The 13,536-nt window shown below is 39.7% G+C and overlaps 1 protein-coding gene across 4 annotated transcripts in view; it reads right to left on the reverse strand.

Moving 5' to 3' along the window:
- The window catches only part of ZFC3H1 (zinc finger C3H1-type containing), a 35,060-nt gene that overhangs the window by 12,218 nt on the left and 9,306 nt on the right, over window positions 1–13,536 (reverse strand). For all 4 annotated transcript variants that reach the window (XR_014172377.1, XR_014172378.1, XM_081927975.1 and 1 more), the window contains exons 7-21: window positions 13,033–13,130; window positions 12,198–12,401; window positions 11,523–11,687; window positions 11,131–11,268; window positions 8,381–8,499; window positions 7,964–8,110; window positions 6,982–7,156; window positions 6,684–6,815; window positions 4,824–5,372; window positions 4,615–4,724; window positions 3,562–3,693; window positions 2,048–2,169; window positions 1,544–1,645; window positions 1,264–1,383; window positions 398–581 (exon numbers count right to left, since the gene is read on the reverse strand). Coding sequence is in view for 2 of the 4 variants with exons in the window: in XM_081927975.1 (XP_081784101.1) it covers window positions 398–581; window positions 1,264–1,383; window positions 1,544–1,645; window positions 2,048–2,169; window positions 3,562–3,693; window positions 4,615–4,724; window positions 4,824–5,372; window positions 6,684–6,815; window positions 6,982–7,156; window positions 7,964–8,110; window positions 8,381–8,499; window positions 11,131–11,268; window positions 11,523–11,687; window positions 12,198–12,401; window positions 13,033–13,130 (2,497 nt within the window). In the remaining 2 variants the exon portion in view is untranslated. The remainder of the gene's footprint in view (window positions 1–397; window positions 582–1,263; window positions 1,384–1,543; window positions 1,646–2,047; window positions 2,170–3,561; window positions 3,694–4,614; window positions 4,725–4,823; window positions 5,373–6,683; window positions 6,816–6,981; window positions 7,157–7,963; window positions 8,111–8,380; window positions 8,500–11,130; window positions 11,269–11,522; window positions 11,688–12,197; window positions 12,402–13,032; window positions 13,131–13,536) is intronic.

Genomic DNA, 13,536 nt, shown 5'->3' on the forward strand with positions numbered 1-13,536 from the left:
TTCCTGATGTAAATGTAAAACATCTGAAAATGACTTCTACCATCTTGCTTAAGGAGTTTTCCATTTTATCATCATGAATTAAGAAAACCAACCTTAGAAATCCAATCAACTGTAACCTTCATTTTTCTTAAAATGAACCCTCTTTTTACTATTTCCATGCTGAAATGAAGCACTTTAAAGCATAATAATAATTTATTATGCTTACTCTGGACTGTGTACAACAAAAGAGCAAATCAATTCCACTCCCCATTGCTTTAAAATAATAACCTATTTGTACATTGGCCAAAGAAACAAAGAGTCCTTTGATGTTAGCGACAAAGCTTGCTTCCAACAGCACAGGTGAGAAGCTTGAGACAAAAAGTGCAACTGATTTGTTTGCAAAGAAAGAATTACCCACCCTTCGTTTTGATTCAGATATTTGTAGGCCAATTTGATCCAAAGTTGAACGTTATATGGGTTTTCAAGTACACTTGCTTCCAGGTTTGAAATGTCGTCGGTCTCATTTGTAAAATACCTAACATCATCAGGAGTCACAACAGCATCCAGAGCGGGAAGATTTATTCTGTTCTGTACTGCGGGAGCTGCAAATAAAAACAATTCTCTTTAAGGATTGTCACAACTTTCATGATTTGAAATCCAACTTGCAGCAAGTTATTATTTCAGTGTGAATAAAAAGCAAGCTACTGAAAGCAAAACATACTGATAAACAGTAGTATGTATGTGCGCACACACAGAGTAATTGTTACGGCAAAATAAACTGAGTTACTTTTGTCTAATATTCTATTAGAATTTTATTTAAACATTCTTATTTTTTTTCTTATCGTTATGTGAGTCAGTGCTGAATCATGAGTGACAGCAGTGCAAGACGTTCAGGACACTTTTTTCCAGTTAATGTAACTGACTCAGGCACAGGACTGACCACTAAGCCAACACAGTGCCAACAGATACACATATACTTGCAGAGGCCTTTCCTAGCTCGAGCAGGATCCTGCAACAACACGCCCCCTGCTGAAATGAGGCATCAAGGAAGTCTTCCATTGTAGACAAGAGAATGATTTTTTCAAACCTAAGTTTCACTGGGTCTGTGTGGAAATGGTGCCACCTACCTGTGACACCAGCTCTATATGCCTATACTGTATCAGTTTTATCATTACAAGGCAAATAAAGAGAGGAGACAAGTAAATGTGTTCGAGTACATTTTTTTGCCCTTTTCCAAAATTACTCTTAACATTCCAGATTTAGTTGCATAATAATTAATGCTACCATATTTAATAGGTCCAGAAGACTGTTCCTCTTCACTGCTGATATCACTGTCCAAATGAGTTTTTTCCCAGTGCTTAGGTTTCCATTTCCTTTTGTCTTTCCAAGTTGTAAACGGAGGGGCTATTTGCAAGAGAGATTAAATTGAAGTATACATTAAATTCTTTACATCATGTTTTATCATCAAAGCAAATCTTGCTTATCCAGCTACAACAATTTTTTTAAAAAACTCCACTGAATACTGCTGTAGACTGGATCTTGAGATATTAAAGAAGTTACTTACTGTGACCTTTGCTTTCATTGACATTACTAGCAAGAAGAACAGCCATTTGATCCATTGCCATGCGATCTTTGTTTACACCAAACAGTTTTTCAACATATTTTTCTGAAATAAGATGGTAGCAATAGCTAAGACATATTGTTATCAGTAATTTACAACTATATGCATTCATACTGTATATCCATGACCAAATCCACAGAACTCTGATGAAACTTATAACACTACAAACTGTTTCAAAATAGTGGCATCAATGTCCATCAATACAACTGCAAATACTTTTCACTTTTATTATCTTTTGCTGAAAGCTTACACAGCTGAAATGTAAAAAGCAACTACAGATTTACACATGACAGCAGAAGGTTGAATCACACTTTGTTTAATATTAATATAGTGCAGAGTGAAAGCATGCATTAGGAAGCAGCTTGCTTCCTTAACTTTTGGTATGAAGCTAGAATACCTAATTGCGGAACTAAATTGCTTTGCTGGCAAGACCAACAAGCAACATACCTGTTGCTGTGCTTATCTCTTCATCAGTGCTTTTCTCTGAACAGCCTATCAGAGCTAAATTGTACGAAAGAACATCCTCAAACAGCTGTCTTCGGCTGAGAGTGCAATCTTTCATGTGTTGCCTGAAATAAAAAATAATCCCACTTAAAAATCAGCCAAAGACTCTGTGAACATCATATCTAAAGTAAGTGAATGTTATTTTCAAACAGCATTTAAAACATTTCCAGAAACTCTAATAAGTGTGCAGCTGCAAGCCAAGTGTATACAAGACAGGATAGTGTACATATGCACTCTACCTAATACTCAGGTGCCACTATTACTCATAAGGACTGACTTCAGTAATCCCGGTGTATTACAGAACACATCTCAAACTTTTTATTACTCAAAATCAAAGTGAACTTTGAAGAGCATCTCTGACATAATGCATCTCATGTTCAAATATTAGCTGTCATCTGAGAAGTTTAAATAAGGTCACACAGTTATGTCAATATGATACGGCTACTAGCAGCTGAATACAAGTGTTTTGAGGGCAGGGTCCAGCCATTCAGGCAACCAATTTGTAATTCCCAATTCAATCCAGTGAACAGGTATTATTATTATTATTATTATTATTATAGATTTTAAATACCATGCAACATCAAAACTGAAGAATGTATAAAATGAGAATTGATGAGGAGACTAAATGGGTTATTTTAACACTTCTAACGGACTGCAAATTAGGAGTGCTCTATAAAACACACACAAATAGCAATGACTTTCTTTTCCTGTAGGTGTCCCCAACCCACTCCACTCCATTGATTAAGGCTTCTCCAAGCGCCTTGCTTCAAAACCCTAACTATGGGAGAAAGGATCGCTGGGCATTTAACCATGCATATTATTTCTTGGCTAGGTGAAAGGGAACGTGCTTTGGGGCTTTGGCTGCTGGCAGTTCAGAATACTGACTATTGCTCCTGGGTATGCAAGTTCTTACCATTATAGTGGTACCTCTGATTATGAACTTAATTCGTTCCAGAGGTCTGTTCTTAAGTTGAAACTGTTCTTATCCTGAGGCATGCTTTCGCTAATGGGGCCTCCCGCTGTGCACACACCTCCTGCGCACGTTCACATCCTGGGGCAAAGTTCGCAACCAGAAGCAGCTACTTCCGGGTTAGCGGAGCTCATAACCTGAAGCATTCGTAACCAGAGGTACCACTGTACTGATATCTTTAAATGTACCCCAGGTTCATTTCTTTTTATGCACAGACCAGGACACATCTGTTTGTATAAGGGCAGGGATTCCCTCCACTGCCATGGCCAAAAAAGCCATCTGTGTACCTTTCCCCTCATTCCCATCCTTTCCAGGATACAAAAGTGAAACAGATTATTCAATGAACTCTCCTTTTCTTTTAACATAAGCAACAGACAAAAATATTTCTTAATCAAATGACAAATTTGCTTGGAATCCCAAAGGAATAGCCTCTGCAGTAGAGATCATTCAATTAAAGAAATATGAGGTGAAGGGGAGAATCACTCACCATCGACAATCATCATCATTGCATGTACCCGTTAGATCAAAACGGCAGAAACACTGTTTAGGCTCAATCATATTGCTGTAGGATACTGAACTGAGGTAAAGCTTTTCTTTTGTTCGAAAATAGGGACTAAACCTAAGCAAAGTAACAACATAAGATGTTAATATATCCAGGCCAATAAAATTAGCTCATGGTTAACACACAAACATGTACTAATGGTACTAAAATTGAACTTCACTTTTCGAAGATAATCATAACCATAAGCAGATATGTTGTACCACCTGCTGTTCATCCCAAAAGGGAATAGAAGCTTGTTTTTCTTTCATCCACAAAAGTATTTAAGACCAAGTCAGCTGGTAGTTCTTAATTCTTACCACCCACTTTTAAGAAATAACTCTGTCTTCTATATGTACAGTGGTGCCCCGCAAGACGAACGCCTCGCAAGACGGAAAACCCGCTAGACGAAAGGGTTTTCCGTTTTGGAGGCGCTTTGCAAAACGAATTTCTTTATGGGCTTGCTTCGCAAGACGAAAATGTCTTGCGAGTTCCTGCGGGTTTTTCCCCTTTCCCCCCCTTTTCCTAAGCCGCTAAGCCGCTTATCAGCTAAAACCGCTAATCCGCTAAGCTGTCAATGGGCTTGCTTCGCAAGACGAACAAACCCCTATACGAAGAGCCTCACGGAACGGATTAATTTCGTCTTGTGAGGCACCACTGTATTTTGTAGCTGTTTTTGTTTTTTGTTTACATGTGTATGTGTCCTCTTCATGTAATGCATTTAAATTGTCTACAGTTTGGTGTTTGTTGTTCTAAATGAAAGTCCAATAATTACAAATGCAAGGGCGATTTAGCAACATTTGCTACCAAACTCATTTCTCACATCTGCAGAGCTCTTCCTCTTCAAGGATCATAAATGTAGCTATAGTTCTACAGCTCTGTTCTCCATTGCTACTCCAAAGCTCACCATTCTTTCATATAAAGGAGTTTACAACAGAAATCCCCAACCATACTCAAAGCCGCTATGCAACATAGCATCCTTAATCAACTCAGTATTCATACCTGTAGGATTTAAAAACAAGAAGTGGGCTATGATAAGGTCCAAACGGATATGGCTTCCCTTCTGTTTGTTTACTTGGAGCTGTGAAAGGGTCCACGTCCACTTTTATTTCCTAGGGGAAAGATACAATATATAACCATACAGAGACTCAAGCCACAGTAATTCATTAAAAAAACTTGATCTTTTAGTATTAAATAGTGCACTGAATTACCTGCCCATGTAAGTTTTCTTCATTAGAAACCGTAAGAATGGTATTTTCTCTCAAGAGATCTTTTAAGCCATCAGCTTTCCCATAGAGTTTTTTCAGTTCATCAATATTCAAACCCAAAAAGAGCTCAGGTTGTTCCAGTGCCTTTTTAGAAAGTTTGCTTGAAGTTTCTTGCTTGGGGGTGTCAACGTGCTTAAGGTTAGGTTTAGTAGAAGAATTTGATTCTCTGAAAGACCTCCTTCGTTCTCTGGTGGAATTGGACAAAATTTCATCATCACAATAATTCTCTTCTGTATCTAATGTCAGTTTGTCTTGTGTCAGATCATGAAGGGAAGGTTGAGGTAGTGCAAATTCAGGTTCCTCTTCTGTAACAGGAAGAATATTTGATCGGTCCTTAGTCTGATGGGCATGGGCCTCCTTCAGCTGCTGAATTTTTAGAGCATATTCATACTGTAGTTGCTGTAATCTTTTTTTCTCCAGTGCAATCAGCTCTGCTGAATGTTTCTTGGGGCTCGACGAAGGAGATTTCTCCAATTTCAATATTTTGTTTGGCTGCCAAGAAACACACTCAAAATTCTTAATACTTCACATTTACAGTCAAGATAAATAAATAAATACACACACACACTTCTGACTAGCTTTGTAGTTTAAATTCTTACCAGACAATTCACACATACAAATGGGAAAATCAGAGCATAATTTACCAGTGGTATAACTATTAGGGTTTCAATTAATCTATGTCATTTCAAGTATATTTCCAAGAACCCACAATTTTGCTCTCCGTGGGAAGAGCTAATTCAGTCCTTAGGCAAAGGTGACAAACCGCAGGCTCTCCCCCAACTTAGACTAGCGGGGAGAGGGGATGGATAATCCGAAGCCCAGCCTGGAATTTGTTTTGACTCTATGCATGTCAGGTGCTTGGAACATGTGCACTTAGCCTACAAATACAGAAACAACCTCCAAACTGATCTGTTGGCTTCTCAGCAAGGGAAGAGACTAAGCCAGTCTCTGCAACCTCCATGCAGCTCCAAGCTGGTGGGAGCAGATGGAGTTTGTCTCTGTTCTAATGGGATATTCTGAGCACCTGACAAACTCTAAGCCAAGCCTCCAGCTCTGCCTCCTATTGTCCATCTGAGCTGGCAGAAAGAAGTGTGTGGCCTTGAATACAAAATGACAGCTTTTTCTTTGCACTTACTAGGCAAGCCTTTACCCTGCTGAGCTCAGTACTACCTAGAGAGCAGGGGCATGTTTTCACATAGTACAGAATCCCTCACACTGCCTTCCCCAGTTCTAACCTTAGGTCTGAAATGGGCAGAGGGGGATTGTCTCTGACATTGTGCTGTATTTCAGAGGCTCGGCATAAAGTGAAATGTCAACAAGCTTTTAGGTACAGTAGTGTAAGTTTTAATATTCAAATCTGTTGAACATGATCTCTGAAAGCTATGATTTCCCAGAATGGACCCAACAGTTGAGGCGCATTTCATGGGATTTTTGACTTTTTAATAGTAAGGATAATAAATGAACACCAAGATCCCTGTGCCGGATCACAAATTGAATTTGAAAATCTCACTTTCAAATTCCATGTGCCAAGGATGGGTGCCCTTTGAGAAAGAACTCCAAACCCTCCTTAGGACGCAGAAAAAGTAGAATGCTACTTGGATTGTGGCCAGTGTTCATAATGCAACAATCCCTTATGCTTTCTCCAAGAACTGTGAACTGGTATTATAAAGCATAGGTGTGTTTGGAAGTTCATTTCAGCTCTCAGTTAATATTCTTGTTTTCTGGTCTACAATCTGCAACAATGGAAGTCCATTAAATACAATGATAGCTTCTTTAACACTAAGTTTTCAAGGCTATACTTACTCCAAAATGATCATATTCAAGTTTTCGTTTTCCAAGTTCTTTGCTAGCCAGTGCTTTCGCTCGAGCAAGCTCTTCTCCATATTTTAATGCTAGCGCTTTTTTTGCTGTTACTCGTTGCTGTACTCTGTGGATCTGAAATATTTATGCATTCTTCAGATGTCACATTTGAATCCAAGCATGGATATAAACCAAATAAGCTAACCAATTAGTCTGAAATATGTCTAGTAAAAAATGACTGTCCTACAACACTACAGGTAAACAAGCATGTTTTATAGTGCTATAGAAAAAGACAACTTACTTGTTCCTGAAGCTTCTTCAAGAATACTTTATTAGCATTTAATATCTTCTCTGCTGCTTGCAGCTGCTCATTAAGTTTTGCAATCTTGCTTTCAGCAAGACGAACAGTCTCTTTCTTTTTTGCCTCTTGCTGCAATAGATGTTTCAACACAGATTCATCCTTCATCAAGAGAAGTCTAAAGAAAAGAAAATGGAGTTCAAATTTCACCTATATTCATTTCTAGATACAAAAGCTGTATGAAATTAGAGCCACCATCTAAACTGTTCAAAGTATCAAGGTATTATTTAAGTTTATATTAAGGTTATTGTTGGGGGATTTTTAATGCTGTGAAGCTGCAGTGAGCATTATACTGGGGTGGGAAGGCACAGGCAGAAAAACACAGAGAAGCGGAGAGCTGGTGGGGAGATCACCACTGCAGTTTCCCAGCGGACAAGGAAAGCTGCTTGTGAAGGAGCAGCACCATTCAAGATCCAATCCTTCTGCTTAGTAGGAAGTTCCAATCATGCATGGAGCTGCTCCTTCGTGAGCAACTTTTCTGCACACAAGTTAAGGGGCGGATCGGAGACAAGGGTAGAGCGAGGATGGCTGCTGGGGAGAGGCATCGGGGACGAAAACTAAGGAGCCAGGATCAGGGAGCACAGCACCCAAACAGGCTGCCCCCAACCAGCAAAAGGCAAACAAATAAGAAGAGGACTAAATGAGCTTCTTTAAAGCTGTTGTTTTATTTTCACTGAGATTAAGGAAAGTCATTCTCTCATAGTATTTTGTTCATAGGCAGGTCCAGCTGTTTCGATATCTAAATCCGCTTGTATGTGTAGCATAGTACGGGTGCAAAGTTCTCATGTTCAGATAAGGGAATTTTTACTTAATGAGTGGATAGATAGTGGGACCTGCATATAATTAAAGTGAAGTGTCCCAAACACACAAACAACACATACTAACCATTGCTACGGAGGGTTACCATTAAGATGAGGAGACTTACTTGTGCTTTTTGAGTTTTGCCTCTGCATCTGTAACTTGTTTTGTTACTATTGCTATCCTACCAACCCCATCAACTTCAACGTCAGAGTTTGCTGGTGATGAACTTGTCTTCAAGGGTTCAGATATTATCAGGCGTTGTTTCTCCCTGCTAAAATATTCAAAACACATTATTTTCAAAACTTCAGTTTTCAGACAAAAATCTGAAGCTTATTTTCCAAGAAAGATTTGTTATCACTACCACTTTGAATTAGAATAGCTCACAAGATAATTTATAAATAAAACCAAAGCTTTAAATAAACAAAATAGAATAATTAAAAAATATGGATGACTACATCAGGCCACTGATTTTTAAATCAGTCAGTTTTTGGCTAACAACTCAAGTGCTTTTCTTGATTTTCACTGTGCGAAGCCCAAATACCTGGCAATCTCTTCTTTTAGGAGTCTGTATTCAATCTTTTTATCTTCTGGTAAGGCCTCTGGGGTTCTTACAGGGTTGTTTTCTTTTTCAGATTTTAAAGGTGCTTTGGGTTTTGAGGCCTGTAACAGAAGAATCCAACACTGTTATATATAGGAACCAAAATAAAAAACTGAAATTATTGAAGAAAGGGAAATTGGATTTACCACAAAGTTTATTTCTATCTAGAAGACAGGATTAACACTACTGATTCAGAAAGCAGGGTCAACCAACTTTGCCTCTTTTAAAGGGAGAGTTCCTCTCCAGTTTTGGAAAGGAAAAAAAAAATTGAGTAAGAACAAACTAAGTGTAAGACTTGAGGAAAAAATGAGCCATCCACAAGGGAACCGGAATAGCCAGGGAAATATAAGGGAAAAGTAAGTAGCAAAAAGACACTTTCAAAAGGATATTATGAGTCCAAGTTATAGCTTATTTTAACAGGATACAACTTGCCCCCACAGCACCCAAAAGTCAAATCCTTCTCTAGTGCTGGCAAGATCTTACATGCTCTCCTACCTAGCTATGAAGATTCCTTCTGTAAAGTTATGTCCAACTTCTCTTTTTCATTTAATGGTAGAAGACCAGGCAGAACAAGGATACTCTGAGGCAGAACCACATTCCGCAGTGGGTTCCAGAGTAAACAGACTATTATGGGCAATTCTCTGGAAAACCTGCCGTGGCACACACCTACTGAAAGAGGCGCACTGCTGGAGCCCAAAGTAAATACACATTGACTATCTCATATCCCCAATTAAAAATGAGGGCCAGGACAAGAAAGCAGTGCAGTGCTGCCGACTCCTGTGCTCAATTAGCAGTCTTCACCAGCAAGAGTGTGAAACAGGACCTCCTTCACTGAATGAGAACATGACAAAGGAGACCTGGAGCTCTGACAGGTGATCTGCTTATTGTATAGCTACCCAAAGGGATCAGTGCGAACAAGTACTAAGCTCCTGCTTTCACTTCAGGTGCAGGAAGGAAAATAAGACAAAATGTACTTAAAGATAAAAGGCTGGCAATGACTTTCACTCCTTGTCGGAAGGCGGGCTCAAGGACTGGGATGAACTCTTCTCTGAAAGGAATAATTTGTTTCTCCTAACTTCTGAACCAATTAAGTCTACCCATACCTTCCAACATTTCTCCAATAAAAATAGGGATGTCCCATTCCATAATGATAATTTTACTATTTATATCCCACACATCTTACTGGGTTGCCCCAGCCACTCTGGGCTGCTTCCAACATATATAAAAGAAGATTCTCCCAGCCTAAATGGGTGCTGGATGGCCATAACCTCGAACAGGTAAAATACTTCAGCTACCTAGGGCTCACATTCCATCATACAAGATCTTGGAAGCACCATTGGCAAACCTCCCTTCAAAAGGCGGAGATTACAAAGCTAGCCATACATAAATTCTTCTTCACAAAGGGCGGCAAATATGTTCCAGCAGCCTTAAGGGTTTTCAACGCAAAGCCCGTTTCCCAACTCCTGTATGCAGCAAATGTCTGGCATAATGGGGACCTGCCAAAGCTAGATGGCTTTCAGGCAAAATTTATACGATCTCTGCTGCAGGTACCTAACTGCGTCCCCAACTCCGTACTTCTGTTGGAAGCTGGTGAATGCCCAATTTCAGCTAGAGCATGGTGGGCTGCCCTAAGACATTGGCTCAGGATTTCAGTGTTTAATCTAGGGAAGGGTCTGTACCAACATATCACCAATGAGGAATTTGTCAGCAAATGGCAGAAAACCATGGCTAAAAAAGCCACCTCTATTGGTCTGTCTCCCCCCCAACTGTATTACCTGGGCTATGAAGGCGCCCAAAAGGCTTTAAAGCAAAGATTATGGGACAATGCACACAGTGACTTGCGATCTCGGTCACACGCAGTCTGTAGTCCACTGGCAGCAGGAGTTCAATATGGGTATGTCTTTGAGTTAACACCTTACATCAAAAACCTGACAGTACCTAACTATCGAAGCCTTTTCACCAAGGCCAGACTGAATGTCTTCCCCTCTGCAGTGCTGGATGGTAGGTTGAGAGGAGTTCCCTACCAGGACAGACTTTGCTCGTGTGCTCAAGACATCGAGTCCATAAATCATATTTTGTTACATTGTGCGAAGTATGAGCAGGCCAGGGCTGAACTGATACTACCCTTGCTGGTGCCTTTCCCGGGAAAGTCAGAGGCTCACTATGTCAGGTTCCTACTGGAAGACCGGACAAAAGCTAGAACTTTGGCAGTGGCAAAGTTTTTATCGGTGGTTGAAAAAACAAATGAGCCCTATATTCCAAACAAAGTGCTTGATTAACCTGGAGGTAGGCTGTATGAACTCTGTATTGATTTGTAATGTTTTGTTGGTCTCTGGACCGTAATAAAGATTGTTTGTTTTGTTATAAAAACAGGATTGCCTTCAGGCGGCTTGGGGGTCAGATAACACCATACCCTCCAACATTTCTCCAATGAAAATAGGGACATCCTAAGGAAAAGCAGGACATTCCAGGATCAAATCAGAAACCAGGACAGCTTCTCTAAATCAGGGACGTCCCTAGAAAATAGGGACACTTGGAGGGTTTGTCCTTCCTGTTCTCCTACCTATAGACAAGGAAGTCTGTTTTACACAGCTGGCCATTGCAATACACAGCAAATGCAGGTTAAGATTTTAAAAAACTACGTTTCATGTGCTCTTCTCAAAGTATGTCATTTCCACATCCATTTTATTTACCTCTACAGTCCTTCGAGCTTCTTTGATCATAGATTCTAGGCCACCAAACACACTAGCAGCAGAGATGGGTTGTTCTGCATCTGATTCACTGTCATCTGAATCATTCAGTGTAACCACGACTGACTTGTGCTTTGGAAGCTAAAGAATTAAAAGGTTAAATAATTTTGAGTGAGCAATACTCTTAAGAATAGTGGCGTTGTTCTTCTTTGAAAGAAACAGTACACAGGAACCAACCTAACCCACCTCCAAAATGCTACTGTTCCCAGTTGCCGAATCAGCACAAACCAACTAGCTAGGATTTTGCATGTTAGTTTCTTGCCCTACTTTGGCAATGTTAACCTCAAACATGATGCACCTTCCTATATGAAGCAAAGTAAAAAATATTTCATTACCGTAATCACTGTTCGTGGGAGTCTTGGTACTCTAATAATCTTTGTGTTCTTTACACGAGGTTGAGAAACAGTGTTAATACTGACGGCTGAAAGATTGCTTCTTGGCACGGCATGGGAGTTATTCGGGAAAGGCGGTGAAGGTGGACCACTATTACTTGAGTTCTCCTATAAATAAATAAATAATCAGAAAAGCCACTGTGAAAGGCTTTCAAATATTTAAATACACAAATGCTGCCAAAACGTAACACAAATATAGCCTGCTCAGCCTGTTAGAAGCTGCCACTTTAGAAGGCATAGATTTTTAACAACAACAGAAGCCATTGAGCATGGAAATGGCCACCATCAGCTGTAAGTAAAGTAATCGTTGCTCAGATTTCAACCATGTGAAATGTCATAATCCTACTAATTATCCAGCTGAAATAGCTGGGACAATACCAAACAAGTGGGAGGCAACTCGTTCAGTTTACAGCAAATTTAACCCTAACCAACAGAACTTTAAACTCCTTTTAAGGTTAAAGAACAGATTATGATGGTTAAAGAACTGCATGCCACCTTCAAGTTGTCCAGTCACACTTTTGTTTTTCCAAACTAACACAAAAAAAATTTTCTGGTGTAATGCAGATCATAATGCACCAGGGCTGACATCTAGTGGCTATATTTAGAAGTGATGAATACCTCCGGTTTGAAAGCTCGTTTGTTTGCTAGAGATTTAAGTAGCTCTTCTCGTAGCAACATTTCTTCCTCCTCCTCCTCATCTGCAAATGGTGGTTTGGGTGGCTGTTCAGGTTCTTCAGGTGGAAGTGGAGGAAGGGGTGGTAGTGGCTCAAGAGAAGCACTTGAAATACCTTCCACGTACAACTGGCTACCTGGTGGCAAAGCCTTAAAACGTTGGAAAGGAAGAGAGAAATAGCTTAATTACTACTTGACCTTCACAAATAGTGTGCCAAGCACATCTGGCTCATGCTACGCTTCAATACAAAACATCAGCAACTCCAAAAGCCAAGATACTGCAGTTGAAAATCAAGATTTTCCAAGGCAGAAAATAACAGAGAATGACTTGCTTATTCAAAACCATTAGTCGCCAGTACTAGACTGCACTAAGCAGTTGAACTTACTCCCAGGTAAGTGATTTTAATTATCCATTTTAGTTCCTTAAATAACATTTAAGCAACACAACTCTAAAAACGCACAAAGGTTTAGTAGTAAGTAGCTATATACTGACTGGGGATTTTTTTATTTATAGTTCCAGGAGAAGAAATAGGTAGCACAGGATATAGAAGCTCAGTGATATTAGTAATAGCATTAATCAGTAATAAGAGTGGGACTAGAAATAATTTTGATCCAGGCAAAGTCCCATTTCAATATATACCAGAAGAAATAACTTCCAAGACAGCCTGAAGGGATGCACACAAAAGAGAAGCGCACCATAATTTAAAGATAAGCTGGTCTAACAATATTTCTGGTTTCAATTGTTTCTACTTCAAAACGACCATCTTGAAAAAGAACTTACTGAAATCTGTGCTGCAAGAGGCAGTGTTATTTGTGGAATGGTAGGAGAAAAGTATCCAGCAGGGCATTCAAAATACGGAGGCTGCACTGGAGATGATGCTACAAGAGGATTATGGAAAGCAAAAAATAAAAGGTTACACTAGGCAAGATTTTATTTATATAACCTTTATATACAGTTGTACCTTGGAAGTCGAACGGAATCGGTTCCAGAAGTCCATTCGACTGTCAAAACCAAAGCGTGGCTTCTGATTGGCTGCAGATAGCTCCTGCAGCCAATCAGAAGCCGCAGAAACCCTGTTAGATGTTCGGCTTCCAAAAATAGTTCACAAACCAGAACAGTCACTTCTGTTCGCGGCGTTCATGAGCCAAAACTTTCAAGAACTAAGCTGTTAGAAAACCAAGGTACAACTGTACTTCCATTCATAAAAACCATCAAGACCCAAACAATAGAATAAGCAGTAATTTCTCTCATCACATACTGTTCCTACTCTTATGCTGGGTCAGC

The sequence above is a fragment of the Podarcis melisellensis genome (genome assembly GCF_964234715.1).
Source record: "Podarcis melisellensis genome assembly, chromosome: 10".
NCBI classification, from domain to species: domain Eukaryota; kingdom Metazoa; phylum Chordata; class Lepidosauria; order Squamata; family Lacertidae; genus Podarcis; species Podarcis melisellensis.